The sequence below is a fragment of the Equus asinus genome, chromosome 20 (genome assembly GCF_041296235.1).
Source record: "Equus asinus isolate D_3611 breed Donkey chromosome 20, EquAss-T2T_v2, whole genome shotgun sequence".
NCBI classification, from domain to species: domain Eukaryota; kingdom Metazoa; phylum Chordata; class Mammalia; order Perissodactyla; family Equidae; genus Equus; species Equus asinus.
Genome location: NC_091809.1, coordinates 14,968,399 through 14,984,453, shown reverse-complemented (window position 1 = coordinate 14,984,453; position 16,055 = coordinate 14,968,399). Strand labels below are relative to the sequence as shown.

General features: G+C 56.3%; 1 protein-coding gene across 2 annotated transcripts in view; it reads right to left on the bottom strand.

Annotated features, from left to right (window-relative positions):
- The window catches only part of UHRF1 (ubiquitin like with PHD and ring finger domains 1), a 30,309-nt gene that overhangs the window by 7,172 nt on the left and 7,082 nt on the right, over nucleotides 1–16,055 (bottom strand). For both annotated transcript variants that reach the window (XM_044752017.2, XM_044752018.2), the window contains exons 3-13: nucleotides 12,813–13,079; nucleotides 12,048–12,202; nucleotides 9,632–9,847; nucleotides 6,069–6,169; nucleotides 5,771–5,957; nucleotides 4,917–5,040; nucleotides 4,715–4,822; nucleotides 4,352–4,456; nucleotides 3,217–3,323; nucleotides 757–919; nucleotides 548–685 (exon numbers count right to left, since the gene is read on the bottom strand). In XM_044752017.2, the coding sequence (XP_044607952.1) occupies nucleotides 548–685; nucleotides 757–919; nucleotides 3,217–3,323; nucleotides 4,352–4,456; nucleotides 4,715–4,822; nucleotides 4,917–5,040; nucleotides 5,771–5,957; nucleotides 6,069–6,169; nucleotides 9,632–9,847; nucleotides 12,048–12,202; nucleotides 12,813–13,079 (1,671 nt within the window). The remainder of the gene's footprint in view (nucleotides 1–547; nucleotides 686–756; nucleotides 920–3,216; nucleotides 3,324–4,351; nucleotides 4,457–4,714; nucleotides 4,823–4,916; nucleotides 5,041–5,770; nucleotides 5,958–6,068; nucleotides 6,170–9,631; nucleotides 9,848–12,047; nucleotides 12,203–12,812; nucleotides 13,080–16,055) is intronic.

The following is a 16,055-nucleotide window of genomic DNA, read 5'->3' as shown; positions in this document are numbered from 1 at the left end:
AGTGGCTGGCGGGAGGGACCGTTTATTTGTCCTTATTGACACATCTAGCCTCGGCGTCCACTGGATTTCTTGGTTTGTTTCTGCTTTTTTTTGGGAGAGGTGCATGGGGTGAGGAGCCGAGCGAGGAGAGAAAAGCAGCCGGAACAGAGAAATGACCCAATTCCCAGTTGCTTTGGGACCAGCCCCTCCACCAGCACGGCCCCGAGGAGGAGGTCTGGCTCGCTGAGCAAACCTCGAACGCCACCCGCCGGGTAAGAATCTGGAGGGACAGCCGGGAGGGCGCGAGCAGCTGGGGACCTGGACGTCATTTCAGATGAGAGAAACCCGGGAGGGCTGCCCACCGGCCAGGTGCTCGCCGCCCAGGCGCCCCTGGGGCTGGCACCTGCCGTGGTCCCCAGTGACCGACTGCGATGATGAAGCTCAAAGCAGGACGCCCGCTGGTCCGAGCTGTGCAAGCATTAGGCGCCAGATCAGCCAGGAGCACCCAGGGCTGGGTTCCCAGCAGACCTGGGACCCGGTGGCCCCAGCGGGCCCGGCGTGGACACACCTGCATGGTCAGCCCCAGCTTCTTGATCCGGTCCTTGCCCTCCTTGGTCCAGGGGCCCGGCTCGGTGTCGTCCCTCCGCAGCAGGTAGCGCCACACCAGGAAGCCGGACTTGCCCTTCTCGGGCCAGTACCTCACCACCTGCAGGGAGCGGGGGCCCCGTCAGGGGTGTCGGGGATGGGGGACGCGGCGCACGCGGGCCGGCCGCTCACCTTGTAGATGCCGTCGTACCGGTTGCCCTCGGTGGGGGCGTACTTGCTGTGTTTGCGCCCCTTGACGTTGCGCACCACGCGGACCGGCTTCCCCGCCCTCCAGTCCTTGGCCTCGGCCCCTTTGCGGTCGTTGATGGGTGCGCTGCAGTTGAGGGCCAGCGCCCTGCGGGGACAGGCGGGGCCACGCTCTAAGCTGGACTGCGGCCTCCAGAAAGGACCGAGTCCCAGCCCCCCAAACCTGTGGCCGTGACCTTCTGGGGAAGCGGTGCATGCAGAGGGGGTCAAGCGCAGAGGGGGCCAGAGCGGAGGAGCAGGGGCCCCGAACCCCATGACCAGGGCTCTTCTCAGAAATGGGAAACTGACGCACGGACGCACAGGGAGCCGGGCACGTGCAGACAGAGGCGGAGGCTGGGGAGGGGGGGACGCCAAGGGTGGCCGGGGTCACCAGAAGCTGGAGGGGGCAGGACGGACCCTCCCTGGAGGTTTCAGGGGGAGCGTGGCCCTGCCCACATGGGGCCTCCAGAACTAGGCGAGGAGACAGCCCTGCTGTTTTAAACGCCCCAGTTGGTGGCATTTTGTTACTGGAGCCATAAGACGCTAACGCACCATGTGGGGAAGATGCCACTGAGAAAAGAAACGAGGCGGCACGCAAACATGGGCCGGCGACAGGTCCGTGCCGCTGGAGGGCATGAGGCCCGGGGAAGGTGGGCCAGGGGCAGGCTCCGCACTTCGTTGCAACGGTGCCATCTCCACCGTGGGAGGGGACAGCCGCGACCGTGTGTGTTCTCACGGACACACAGCGCCTTTGAAAGCACAGATTTCTCAGTTTTGTGTCCCAATTTTATCACTTAACGTTAGCTCCTAAGCTGTTCTGAAAATGGGCTTTTTAACAGCTACTGAAATTAAAATATTCCACTAGACAGATAAATGCACGATGAACCTACCCCTTTCACAAACAGATCTTTAGTTACTGAGGTTTTGCTGTTTTAGACGATGACAGGATGAGTTTCACTACACAGGACATTTTCACCTCCTTGTGTCTCATGAACACTTTCAAAGCGGAATTGTGGGGTCAAGAGTAAGGACATTTTCTTTTTTTTTGGTGAGGAAGATCGTCGCTGAGCCAACACCTGTGCCCATCTTCCTCTACTTTGTCTGTGGGACGCCACCACGGCATGGCTTGATGAGTGGTGTGTAGGTCCATGCCTGGGATCCAAACCCACAAACCCCGGGCCACTGAAGTGGAGTGCACAAACTTAACCACTACGCCACCGGGCCAGCCCCATTAACGACATTTTCAAGGCTATTCTCACGTACAGGCAAAGAGCTTTCTGGAAAGATGGTACCACTTTGTATTTCTGCCAACCCCGGAACACTAGTCCACACCTGGGCATTCCACAACATTTTAGAATTTTGGCCAATTTTACAGGAGAAAGAAATAGCATCTCACTAGTGTTTGCATTTGTATTTCTTTGATTACTAAAACTGAACAATTTTCCAAGGTGCTTGGACATTTGCATTTCTTTTGTGAAAGATCTGCATGTTCTTTGCTTCTATTAGTTTTTCTTATTGATTTGCAACAGCTCTTTACATATAAGGACATAACCATCACGTGTCATTTTTGTGGCAGACTTTACCCCCAAATAGCCATCTGCTTTCTCATTTTACTTCGGGGTTTTATTGATGTAATTTATAATACTGAAGTCACCAAATCAGTCTTTTCCTTTGAGCTTTAAGATGCTTTTTATGCTTAAAATGTCCTCCTTCCCCTGCAATCACATGTCAGCAAACTCCGGCCTGATGCATAGTTCTGCTGATAAAGTTTTATTGGTACACAGCCATGCTCAGTCACTCACGTGTGCTCTGATGACAGAGCTGCGAGGCTGCTACAGAGACCATGTGGCCCGCAAAGCCAAAAATGTTTATTATCTGGCCTTTTAGGGAAAAAGTTTCCTTTAATACTTTAATTAAAAAGTTTAATTTAGGGGTCAGCCCGGTGGTGTAGAGGTTAAGTTCGCACGTTCTGCTTCCTTGGCCCGGGTTTCGCCAGTTCGGATCCCAGGTGTGGACATGGCACCGCTCATCAAGCCATGCTGTGGCAGGCGTCCCACATATAAAGTAGAGGAAGATGGGCACGGATGTTAGCTCAGGGCTAGTCTTCCTCAGCAAAAAAAAAAAAAAAAAAAAAAAGAGGTGGATTGGCAGCAGAGGTTAGCTCAGGGCTAATCATCTTCTTCACAAAAAAAAAAGTTCAATTTACTGAATAAGTCACAAGTCTTCAGAGGCAGAAAAGGGAAGAAATGGATGTTCATCATCCCTATGTCCACCACAGGCTCAATGGGGACCTAACTTCCAGGACGTGACACACCAAAACAGAACCAACCCCATCCCCTGTGGAACGATCAGAGGATGAGGCAGACACGTGCTGGCAAAGAAACAAGAAAACCCGTTTCTGCGAACCTGTTGGTGTTGGTGAGTTTCTGATCGCAAGACTGTTCCGCAGTCCGCTTGTTGCCGGAAAGATCTCGCCCACCGCTTCCCGTGTACGTGAAAGAGTTCCCGTTGTCCTGAAACAGATGACGGGGGCAGGCTGAACCCTCCACGCAGAGGGACCCACTGAAGACAAGCCCCCCACGCCCGTCAGGACGTCGGCCATCAGAGAGACAGACAGTGACAAGTGACGGCAAGGGTGTGGAGACGCGGGGCCTGCGCACGGCCACTGGGAATGCAGAGCGGGGCGGCCGTGGCGAACACTAGGGCGGCTCCTCAAAACTAAAAACAGAATTAGGGGCCGGCCCCGTGGCCGAGCGGTTAAGTTCGCGCACTCCGCTGCAGGCGGCCCAGTGTTTCGTTGGTTCAAATCCTGGGCGCGGACATGGCACTGCTCATCAAACCACGCTGAGGCAGCGTCCCACATGCCACAACTAGAAGGACCCACAATGAAGAATATACAACTATGTACTGGGGGGCTTTGGGGAGAAAAAGGAAAAAATAAAATCTTTAAAAACAGAATTACCCTGTGACCCAGCACTCCCGCTTCTGGTATCCACCGCAAAGAACCGAAAACAGGGTCTTAAAGAGGTGTTTGCCCACCCACGGTCACGGCAGCGTGATTCAGAAGAGCTAAAATGTGGAGGCAACCCAGGTGTCCATCAACGGATAATGGATCCACACAGTGTGTCCATCCACACCCTGGAATATTACGCAGCCATGAAAAGGAAGGAGATCCTGACACCTGCTCCCACGTGGAGGGACCTGGAGGACGTGATGCTCAGGGACGTGAGCCAGACACAGAGGGACACACACTGTGTGGTCCACTCACAGGAGGTCCCCAGAGGAGCCACATCCACAGAGACAGAAAGTGAATGGGGGGCCAGGGGCTGGGGGAGGGGTGGGAGTCAGTGTTTCCTGGGGACAGAGCTTCAGTTTGGGGAGATGGAAAGTTCTGGAGACGGATGGAGGGGACGGTGGCACAACCATGTGAATGTGCTTCATGCCGCTGAGCTGTGCCCTTAAAATGTTTAACATGGTGCATTTTATGTTTTCTGTATTGATCTCAATTAAAAAATAAATAAAACAAACCCCCCCCACTCACCACATCGTCCTCATAGCCCCCCGCCAGGACCAGGGAGTACGCCCCGTCGTTGCTCCGGCCGTGGATGCCCGCCACGTGAGGCCGGTGGACCCCCGACTCGCTGACCTGCGAAAGCCACCGAGAGACAAATGTCCCTTCTGGATGGGCTGCTGCAGGAGGCCCCGCCTCCACCTCCTCCGTCTGCCTCCCCCACGCGGACACGCCCGTGACGAGCCCCCCTCCCCAGACAGCCGGGCCCAGGCCCCACCTCGGAAGCCTGCCCTGCCGCCTGCTTAAGGGGTGGCCCTCCTCCGGGGCGGAGGGGCTTCTGGAAGGCTGGTGCCCGCCAGCCGGGCCCCAGAGCCCCAGGACGCTTGCACATACCTGGACTCGGAACCTCCACATGGTGCCCACGGGGATGCCCGGGATGGGTCCGTAGTGGTTGGAGGGGACGATGGTGCACTCCTTGGTGCGGCCCACGCACGCCATGCCCTGTGTGTTCGGGAGACAGAGGGCAGAGCAGTGTGAGCGCCACAGGATGGTGGTGGGGGGGATGACGCAGGGAGTGCACAAGGGGCCACCTCACCTTGCCCCAGTCCCGCTGCGAGGACGACGTGGCTGACGCCATCTTCGCCTTCTTCTTGCTTTCCTTCAGCTTCTCCCCTGCCAGCACCACCTCGCTGGCGTCATTCCGACACTCGGGGCAGTACCTGTGACAACGGGGACGTCACCTCCCGCCCCGGCCGCCCCGCTCCCACCGCCGCCTGCATCCCGCGCTGTCCAAGACGGGAAGGATGTTCAAAGTTAAATTCATTAAAATTAAGGAAGAAATGCCATTCCTCGACGTGTGGGCCTCCAAGGGCCCAGCAGCCACACGCGGCGAGTGGCGACCACAGTGGACGGCACAGAGCAACACATCCACCGACACAGAACAGTCTACTGGACGGCAGACGCTCACCCCTCTCCCGCTGGGGATGTCACGGGGCCTCCCTCCAGCCGGGGTGTGGGGAACACACGTGGACGGGCACATTCTCGCGGCCGTGACTCAGTTTCCCCATCTCCGCAAGGCGGGGGGGCGGGGTGTGTGAACAACAGCCACCTCTGAGCTGTAGCGACAGCTCCGTTAACAGGTTGGCGTCCTTAGACCAGAGCCGAGCGCATTGCCACCTTCCTATCCACGCTGGCAGTTATGGTACGAGCGCCAAGAGCGTCATGGCCAAGAGGATGCTCCAGGAGACGCGGGAGGCCTGGCTCTGTCCTCCGACCTGCCGGGCCCCCTTCCCTGTGCTTACTGGAGGCCCAGGCCACACCTGGACACAGGACGGCTCCCTCACCTGCCTCGTGTCAGCTCGTTTTCCAGCACCGTCCGGCCCCCCGACCCGCACGGCAAAGCGCCCGCAGCCCCGAGCCCGTCGCGGGAGCGGCCAGGCGTCCACTCACCACTCGTCCTCCTTGGGGATGCTGCTGAGCGGTGGGCACAGGCAGTAGATGTGGAAGGCCATGTCGCACTCGTCGCACAGCAGCTGCTTGTCGGGGTCCTGCTTGCCCCCGCACAGGTGGCAGGCGCACACCCGGCAGGTCTTGCTCTCGTCGTCCTTGCAGTGCTTGCAGGAGGGCCCGCTCTTCCCTGGACGCGGGAGGCCGGGGTCAGCTCGGGCAGGGCCGGCCACGCAGGGAGGGGACAGGAGACCCGCCCACGCCCGACGCGGGAGCCACGGCAGGGCAGGCCCGGACTCACTCCTCATGGGGTTGTCGACCACGGGGCTCCCCTCGCCTGGGCGCTCAATCTTGAAAACTTCGTCTACGAAGATGATCCGACAGTCGTTGAGAGAATTGTCCCTGTGAGGGGAGAGCCGTTAGAACATTCCAGCGCGCCAGGCCCACCCAGCATCTCAGGGAGCAACTGTGCCACCCAGCACTTTCCAGAGCACCTCGGGTTTTAGTTACACCAGTGGAGAGGCATCTCGGGGCCTCGTGCATTCACTTAGCTCTCCCCTTGCCAGGTCAAGTCCGGCTAAAGCAGAAGCAAGACGAAAACAGCACAGAAACCAGGGTTCCATCACACACTGCGTTGGAGAGAATACGTTCTAAGGGGGCAGGAAGACTGAGGAAACGAGGCCCCACGTGCAGAAACCATGAAGGCAAATTCAATCGGCTTACGGCAAAACACAGAAGCCGGGGCCGGGCCTGTGGCCGAGTGGCTAAGTTCACACATTCTGCTTCGGCAGCCCACAGTTCACCAGTTCAGATCCTGGGTGCCAACCTACCCACTGTTCATCAAGCCACGCTGTGGTGCTATCCCACACAGAAGAACCAGAATGAACTAGAACTAGCATATACAACTATATACTGGGGCTTTGGGGAGGGAAAAAAAAGAGGAAGATTGCAACAGATGTTAGCTCAGGGCCAATCTTCCTCACCCAAAAAAAAAAAAAAAAGGCACAAAAGCTCCTCTAAGTTAAAATGACCCTCAGGGATCAATCCAACACCTACATCGCCCACGTCCAGTGGAAAGTGAATGCAAGCCACAAATGCACACCATGTGTGTAATTCTACATTTTCCAGCAACGACATTCAAAAACTAAAAATAGACGGAATCAGTTAAGTACGACTTATGTGACCCAGTGTACACAAAATATTACTTCAGCATGTATTAATATTAAGGAATTATTAACAAGCTATTTTGCATCCATTTTTGGCACTCAGTCTGCGAAATCCAGCGTGTGTTCGCACATGTGGCACGTCTCAGCGTGTGCTGGCCACACGTCAAGCGCCCGACACACACGTGGCCTGTGTCTACGGAACTAGATGGCCCGGGTCCAGATCCGCCTGCCAGTTCACAGGAAACCCAGGGACAGAGGAACAGAGGAAACGACACCACGAGGACGCAGCTGGCAAAATCCAGACTGCGCACCTTCCACACGGCCAGGCTTCCTTGACAAACAAAGTGCCGAGGAAAAGGAGGAAAAAGGAAATACAGGAAACCTAAAGACCAAAGAGATTTAAAAGCTATATATTGGGGCTCCGGCCCGGTGGCACAGCGGTTAAGTTCGCATGTTCCGCTTCTCGGCGGCCTGGGGTTCGCCGGTTCGGATCCCGGGTGCAGACATGGCACTGCTTGGCAAGCCATGCTGTGGCAGGTGCCCCACATATAAAGTAGAGGAAGATGGGCACGAATGTTAGCTCAGGGCCAGCCTTCCTCAGCAAAAAGAGGAGGATTGGCAGATGATCGCTCAGGGCCAATCTTCCTCAAAAAAAAAAAAAAAAAAAAGGAGGGCCATAACCTAATGATAAAAGGATAATTGATTCAACCAGGAAAACTTAACTATCGCAAGTGAGGGCACACCAACAACAGAGCCTCACGATTACGAGGCTGAAGGGAGAAACAGACAAACCCACAGTTCCAGCTGGGCCCTGCGACGTTCCCTCAGCAACCAACAAAGGATCAGCAGGAATTAGAAGACGCGAACAACACAATCAGCTGACAGGATCTGACTGATACAAATAGGACATTCTACCCAACAACAAAATGTAGTTTTTTTTTTCAAGCGACCATGGAAGAGTCACCAAGACAGACCCTATTCTGGGCCAAAAAGACAAACCTCAACAAATTGAGAGAGAATGAAATCCTATAGAGTATGTTCCTTGACCCTAAGGAAGTCAAACTAGAAATCGATAACAGAAAGACAACGCAAAAATCTCTACACATTTGGGAATTAAACACAACATTTCTAAATAAGCCAGGAGCCAAAGGCGAAGTCTCAGAGGAAATTAAAAACTACAACTGTTAATAAAAAGAAAAATAGAACACAGCAAAATACGTGGGAAGCAGGTAAGGCAGTGAGGAGAGGGAAATTCATAGCACTCAACGCTTACATTACAAAAGAGTAAATATCTCACGTCGTCTAAGTTGTTACCTCAAGAAACCAGAAAAAGCAAAATCAACCCAAAGAAAAGAGAAGGGAGAAAACTCTATTTTCCTGTTTTCAATTTTCCTGATTGGTCAAAGCGTGAGACGCCTGTGCTCAAATGCTCCGATGGTTGCCAGCAACACAGAATAAACATTGGTTCTGGACCACTCCCGACCATGCCCTCAAAGCCCAGATACATGGAGGCGTCCAGTCTCAATTCCTCTCTCCCTCCACTCCAGTCCAACAACCTCCTTGCTAGGCCACAAATGCACCAGGAAGGGCTCCACCCCAGGACCTTTGTGCTTGCTGGGCCTGTGCTTAGGACACTCCTGCCCAGATGTCCATGTATATATGTGATACATACAAGAGAATATTACGCAGCCGTGAAAAGGAAGGAAATCCCGACACCCGCTCCCATGTGGAGGGACCTGGAGGACGTGATGCTCAGAGACATGAGCCAGACACAGACGGACACACACTGTGTGGTCCACTCACAGGAGGTCCCCAGAGGAGCCACATCCACAGAGACAGAAAGTGGATGGGGGGCCAGGGGCTGGGGGAGGGGTGGGAGTCAGTGTTTCATGGGGACAGAGCTTCAGTTTGGGAAGATGGAAAGTTCTGGAGACGGATGGAGGGGCTGGTGGCACAACCATGTGAATGTGCTTCATGCCGCTGAGCTGGGCACTGAAAACTGGTTAAGCTGGTAAGTTTTCTGTTATTTCTATTTAAATGCACAGACACACACATAAAAGCAAGGGCGAACAGGGCTTGGCAAACATTTTCTACAAAGGGCCAGACAATGCATCTTCTCGGCCTTGCAGGCCCCACGGCCCCTTCCCAACTACTCAGCTCCGCCCTTGCACCACCACAGCAGCCTCGGATAATCGACACCCGGATGGGCGAGGCCGTGTGCCAATAAAACTTTATCTGCCAAAACGGGCGGAGGGCCAACGGTGACCTGTGAACTGCAGTGTGCTGAGCCCCGATGAACAGCGGACCCCTCTGTGTGCGGGTTTATGTATGTACATGTTTACGCTTGTGGATGCACAGACGGTCCCTGGAAGGTGACAGAAACAGTGATGTCTCCAGAGAGGAGAAGGGGTGACCAGGGGACAGAGAGGCGGGAGAATATCCACCATGTGGCCTTTGCTACTTTCTGGATTTTGACACATTTGAGTGTATTACCTATTTGCCAAACTAGAAAAACAAATAAAAGGACAAAAAGGAAGCTTGAAATCTCGGCCCGTTGGGGGCTCAGAGACGGCCCCCTGCGCAGGGCCATGAGGTGGTCAGTCAGAAAGATCACCAGCGGCGACCAGGAAGGAGGGCTGGAGTCCCGAGGGGAAGCAGGGAGGCCAGGCGGAGGCCGGAGGCCGGCCGCGTCACTCACCCGAGCCTGACGTTGGCATACAGCTCTCGCACCGTCCGGGTCTCGCGCTTCCGCACGATCTCGGCGTCGTACCAGAAGCCACGCTCCTTGGGGTTGTCGGGATTGTAGTTGAGCATGACCACCTGGCCCACCTCCAGCTCCTGCCACTTGAGGACGGTTCGGGCTCGAGCCCGGACGTCCCGGGAGCTCATCTGGACCACTCCGTTCTCCGGGTAGCTGGGAGGAAAAGCACACGCTCAGATCCCGGGGCAACATCCGGCGTCACTCCCTCCACAGGAGACAGAAGCCGAGGAGGGAAAGGACGCACACGACACTTATTCTCATCACAGCAGCACGGAAAGCCCCCTCCCCGATCATCTTATTTGCTGGCTTCAAAAATACACAGGCATTGGGGCTGGCCCGGTGGCGCAGTGCTTGGGTGAGCACATTCCACTTCAGCGGCCTGGGGTTCCCCAGTTCGGATCCCAGGTGCGGACACAGCACCGCTTGGCACGCCATGCTGTGGTAGGCGTCCCACATATAAAGTAGAGGAAGATGGGCATGGATGCTCGCTCAGGGCCAGTCTTCCTCAGCAAAAAAAAAAAAAAAAAAAAAAAAAAAAAAAGGAGGAAGATTGGCAGCAGATATTAGCTCAGGGCTAATCTTCCTCAAAAAAGAAAAGAAATACACAGGCATGGAAGACACATTCCAATACAGAGGAGCCATGGGTCGAGGTATGCCCCCCAAAAAGATATCCTGGAGTCCTAAGCCCCCATACCTGTGAAGGGCATCTTATTTGGAAGTAGGGTCTTCGCAGGGGTGACCAAGTTAAGATGAGGTGACATTGGAGTAGGGTGGGCCCAGATCCAGTGACAGGGGCTCTCGTAAGAAGACGGAATGAGACAGACAGACACACAGACACACACACACACACACACACAGAGGAGAAGGACACTTGAAGACGGACACAGACACTGGAGGGAAAAGGCCATAAGCCAAGGACTGCCAGCCACCACCAGAAGCTGGAGGAGGCAGAGGACGCCCCGGAGAAGGACCACGGCCCCGGCCGCAGTCGATCGTGGACTCTAACAGACTGCGACGATAAGCAGCCAGCCTGTGGTTCCCTGTCATGGTTCCCCTAGGACACCAATCCAGGAGGAAATTTGGGGGGGAAAAACCTTTTCCCACAGGCATGTATTGAAGATGATTTTTGTAGACTGATGTATGTTATTCCATTTATGTAAATACAATAAAGTGGATATTAGGCTGCAGCAGGAAGTCATTATTCTGAATATGCACAATATCCCAACAGCCTCAAAAAAGGCATCAAATAATTGGCCTAAAAGAAACATATTCCACCAGCAATGAAGCTAAACCTCGACTGTGAGGGGGACAACCCCAAATCTATCATGACCAGCAGTCTCGCCTGGGGCTCATTATTTTCACCAATAAACCCCAAAAACAAGGGCTGCCAAATTTTTCCCATAAAAAGCCTGATGGTTAAGTATTTTCGGCTTTGTGAGCTGGAAGGGCTCTGTCGCAAACGCCCCGCTCTGCTGCTGTCACCAGGAAAGCAGTCACAGCCGATGTGTCAACGAAAGCATGTGGACGTGTTTTGATAAAGCTTTATTGACAAACACAGGCCGGGGGCCGGATTTCGATGGGAATCTTACAGCTCCTGCGATGCACTCATCCAGTGACTCCAGGAAGTTGTACAAAGCTAAGCTGCAGGGCGGGCCAGAAGCTGGCGCAGGCGGTATGGACCGAATAGTATCCCCTCCAAATTCATATGCTGGAGCCCTGAGCCCTGTTGTGACTGTACTTGGAGACAGGGCCTCTAGGAAGGCAGTTAAGGTCAATGAGGTCATAACGCTACGGCCCTGATCTGAGGGGACTGGTGTCCTCACGAGAAGAGGAAGCCACACGACAGCGCTCTCTCTTCCCGTGCACACACAGCGGAAAGGCATTCGAGGCCTCGGTGAGAAGACGGGCGTCTAGAAGCCAGGCAGAGAGCCCTCACCGGGCATCAACCCTGCCGGCACCTCGATCTTGGATTCCAGCCTCCCGAACCGGAGAGAATAAATGGCTCATGTTGGAGCCCCCCGCCTGGGGGATGCTGAGACACCCCGCTTTCACAGACAGGCCCTTCCTGTGTCCAGCACAGGCCTGGCATGCAGTAAGCGCTCAATAGATGCTTGTGAGTTCCAGTAGAGGGGAGATACAGACACATAACATGGTTCCATATGGTGATACGTAATAGGAGAAAAATACAATACGAGAACTGGGCCTCCGGGGTGGCTTCGTGTGTGGTCGGGAGCCTGAGGGTGGGGGCCCCCGAATCCTGCTCATCGTCCCCACAGCAGTCCTGAACTCCAGGTCCCCGATACGTGGAGCTGACGCCCCAGGCCCGCGTGCCCTCCCGCCCGCCAGGACTCACTCGTCATATTTCACGTGATAAATGACATCTTCTTCCAGCGTCGAGCTGGAGCTGCAGGGCTCGTCCTGGGATGGCACCTTCCTCGTCACCCTGACGACCTGCGCCTCGAACCAGGCTCCCATGTTGGTGTCCCGAGCGTCGACGTACTCGTTGACCTGAGGGGAAAAGGAGCTCTCTCACCCGCCCCGGGGCAGGAACACGTGGCCAGCAGAGCCGACAGGAGCCCGTTTTGGTTTCTGGGCACCGGGGGCTTCAGGGCTGCGATGCAAAGCCACGTGCCTGCACCGGGCCTTCTTGGCCGGGGCACTGCAGCCACTGGGGTCGGGTCACTCTCTGGGGGGCCGTCGTGGGCACTGTGGGGGGTTGAGCAGCATCCCTGGTCCCCCTCCCCACTCGATGCCAGGAGCATCCCTAGTCGTGATGACCACAAATGTCCCCAGATATTGCCGAGTGTCCCCTGGGGGCTCTCATTTCTCAAGAGAAGCTGGGAACCTAGATCTTTCTGTGAAATTTCATGATCTTAAAGGTGGCAGCCAATTTGGAAATTTTACAGACCCAGCAGAGGCCACAGCAGAGAGCAGCAACCAGGACACGGATCTGACTTAGGATCAGGAAGGAATCATGGACCCAGGACCACGTGCTCCAGCCAAGGAACCCGCAGGAGATTGTCACAGCGGGACCAGGGACGCCCGGCCACAGGGATGGAGGGGCGTGGGGGGTGCCCCCGGGAAGCACGCCCGTCCCGAGCCTCCCGCAGGGCCTCACCTTGTACAGGCCCAGCTCCGTCTCGTCCCACGTGTCGTCGTCCGCCAGGCCCGCCTTCCCGTCCGCCTCGCTGGCCACCTCGCCGCTGTTGGATGACTTGTCAGACTCGCTCTGGCCCAGGCCGCAGCCGGAGTCCGTGTCGGACAGCTCAGAGTCCCTCTCCTTGCTGCCGCCGCTGGCCGGGAGCACCAGGCTCTGCCGGACGAGCAGCTGGATGGTGTCGTTGAGGCGGACGTCGTAATCGAAGAGAGTGTGGCCGTCCTCCATCTGCAGACACACGGACAGGGACATCACCCGCCCGCGGGAGGCTGGTGGCGGGGACACACCGTGAGCAGAGGGCACGGTCCAGGACGGACGGTGGGACCATACGGCGTATCCATTCCTGGGGGTGCACACTGTCCCCAAAGCCTCTCAAACGAGGACGCCTGGTGTCATACAGTGAGCACACAGCTCAACCCCGGCCATGCTGTGGACACGCACCAGGGATCTGGGGGGTTTTCTCAATACTTTGTGTGTTTCATCACTTTGGTACAATAGACACGCGTTGCCTTTATCGCTGGTCCGCGATTGAGGGCGGTCCTGCCCCTGGGGGACACTGGGTGACGTCTGGGGACATCTGTGGCTGTCACACTGGGGGAGCTCCTGGTATCAGGTGGGTGGGGCCAGGGATGCTGCTCAGCCCCCCACAGCGCCCAGGACGGCGCCCCCCAGAGAGTGACCCGGCTGATGTCCCCAGGGCCTGCGTGACCCCAAGGAGACAGCACCCCACGGTCATCAGCTCCCTCTGTAAGGCTTTAGCTCAACTCTCGTGTCCTCAGCAGCCTCTCTGGTCATCACGCCACCCTCTGTCGACTCCTCTCTCCCGAGTCCACCCACTGTCATTCGCTGACATGGGAGCCTGTGGCTGGCGTGGCTTCCTCCATCTGCACCCTGGGCCTGACCCGGTGGGTGGGTGCATGCAAAGGAGCCGGAGCCCTGAGAACAAAAGGCCGAGGGCTCACCTTTGATTAAAAACTGCGCCCCGGGCCATCAGCACCCGAGCAGGACCCTCAGGCCCATTCTGTTCTACCCAGAGGCCCCTAAGGCGGGTCTCCGCCCTGACGCTCCGGGTCCCTCTCTGTGGGGGGCCGTCCTGGGCACTGTGGGGGGTTGAGCAGCCCCAGGACAACCACAGATGTCCCCAGGCATAGGCCAGTGTCCCCTGGGGGCAGAACGACCTGGTTCAGAAGCAGCGCCCTGAAGAAAAGGGAGAAGAGAGAGGGACCACAGATACACAAAAGGTCAGCTTTCGCTCCTGCCTCATTTTCACAAAAATCAGTGGCTCAAAGGGCTGATGGCTATGAATATGCAAACAGCCCCTGGGGGCCAGGGAAGGCAGGTTCCAGAATCCAGAGTCCTTCACAGCCATCGTAATTTTTTATCCATCACAAACCCACGATCTGATGACCCCTCTCTCCGAGAAAAGCGCATGTGAACACGGCAACACTCACAGCTGCAGGGGCTTCCGGGCCCCTCGGAACCCCACCCAGGACGACCAGGGCCCACGCCACCTGTCCACCCAGCAAAGGTACGATGTGCCCAGGAACCAGAGGGAGGCCGGGGCGGGTGAGACACGGCGTCAACACAGGACAGGCACGACACCGGAGAGGTGACAGGGATGGGAAGGAAAAGACAAGCCAACCTGTGCACCACGTTCACAGCAGCCTAAGGGTGGGAACAACCCCTGTGTCCATCAAGGGATGAACGGGTCCATGCACGGTGGTCCTCCACACACTGGAATATGACGCAGCCTGAAGAGGAGCGAGGCCCCGACACAGCCGCACGTGGACGGACCAGCACACACGACGCTCAGGGAGAGAAGCAGACACAGAAGGACACACGGCGTGTGACCCCATGGACGGGAAACGTCCAGAACAGGCCGATCCACAGACAGAGAGCGGGCTCGTGGGGGCCAGGGGCTGGGGAGGGAGTGGAGGTGATGCTGATAGGGATGGGGTTTCTTTGGAGGTGACGAAAATGTCCTAAAATGGACTGTGGTGATGGCCGCAGAGCTCCATGAACATACAGAAAGCATATTTTAAATGGGTAAATTGTATGTAAGAGAATTGTATCTCAATAAAAGTTTTTTTTTTTTTTAAAGGAAAGAGTCCATCGGAAAAGGCTACATATATACGATTCCAACTCTAGGACGTTCTGGCAAAGACAAAACTATGCAAATGCTAAAAAGATCAGTGGCTGCCAGGAGGGGGAGAGAGGACGGACGAACGGGCGGAGGGGGCACAGGGCATGTTCAGGGCACTGAAACTAGCCTGTGACACTGTGACGGTGAACACCATCATTCCACATCTGTCCAAACCCACAGAAGGTACCACACCAACAGTGACCCCTACTGTCAGCTCCGGGCTCTGGGTGATGATGACATGTCCACACAGGTTCATCGACGGTCATCAAAGCAGCCTCTGGTGGGGGGGGTAGACAGTGGGGGAGGCTGTGCGTGTGGGGTGGAGGGTATGTGGGAAATCTGTACCTTCCTCTTAATTTGGCTATGAACCTAAAAATGCATTAAAAAATAAAGTTTATTAACTTAAATACACAGAGAGACAAGCGTCCCCAGTGTAACCGCGACAGCAGGGCAGCGGAGGGCAAGCCAAATGGCCTCAGAAAAGATGAACGAGACGCTGGCACCCCGGGCCCGGTGCCTCTGAGGTCAGGCAGACGCCCCTCAGCCCTGGGACATCAGGGACCGGGTCACTCTCGGGGTGGGGGCGTCCTGGGCAGCATCCCTGGCCTCTATCCAATGGATGCCAGGAGCACCCCGAGTCGTGACAACCACAAACATCCCCGGATATCGCCAAGTGTCCCCAGTGGGGCAGCATCGCCCCCGAGGGAACCACTGAGCAGACAGACCATCCCCCGAGCACGCCTGAGGGATGTGCACACCGGTGTGTATTTGCAAGCAAAACGGTGGCTTATTCACACAGAGGAACGCCACACAGCTGTGCGTGACAGCCAAACGCAGCGGAGCAGACATGTCTCCCACACGTCGAGGGGAACGAGGACGATGTCAGAGGATGGGAGATGCAGCGAGCCCCCTGGACCACAGACGGGCAGAGGCAGGGAGCTGGGCCGGGAGGGACACGCGGGTCCGAGGCCGGTGGGAAGATTCTGGAGAGACGCGGCAGAGCTGAGGAGCAGACAGGACGCCCCTGACCGGAGCTGGGGGGAGGGGGGCGGGTCAGGCCG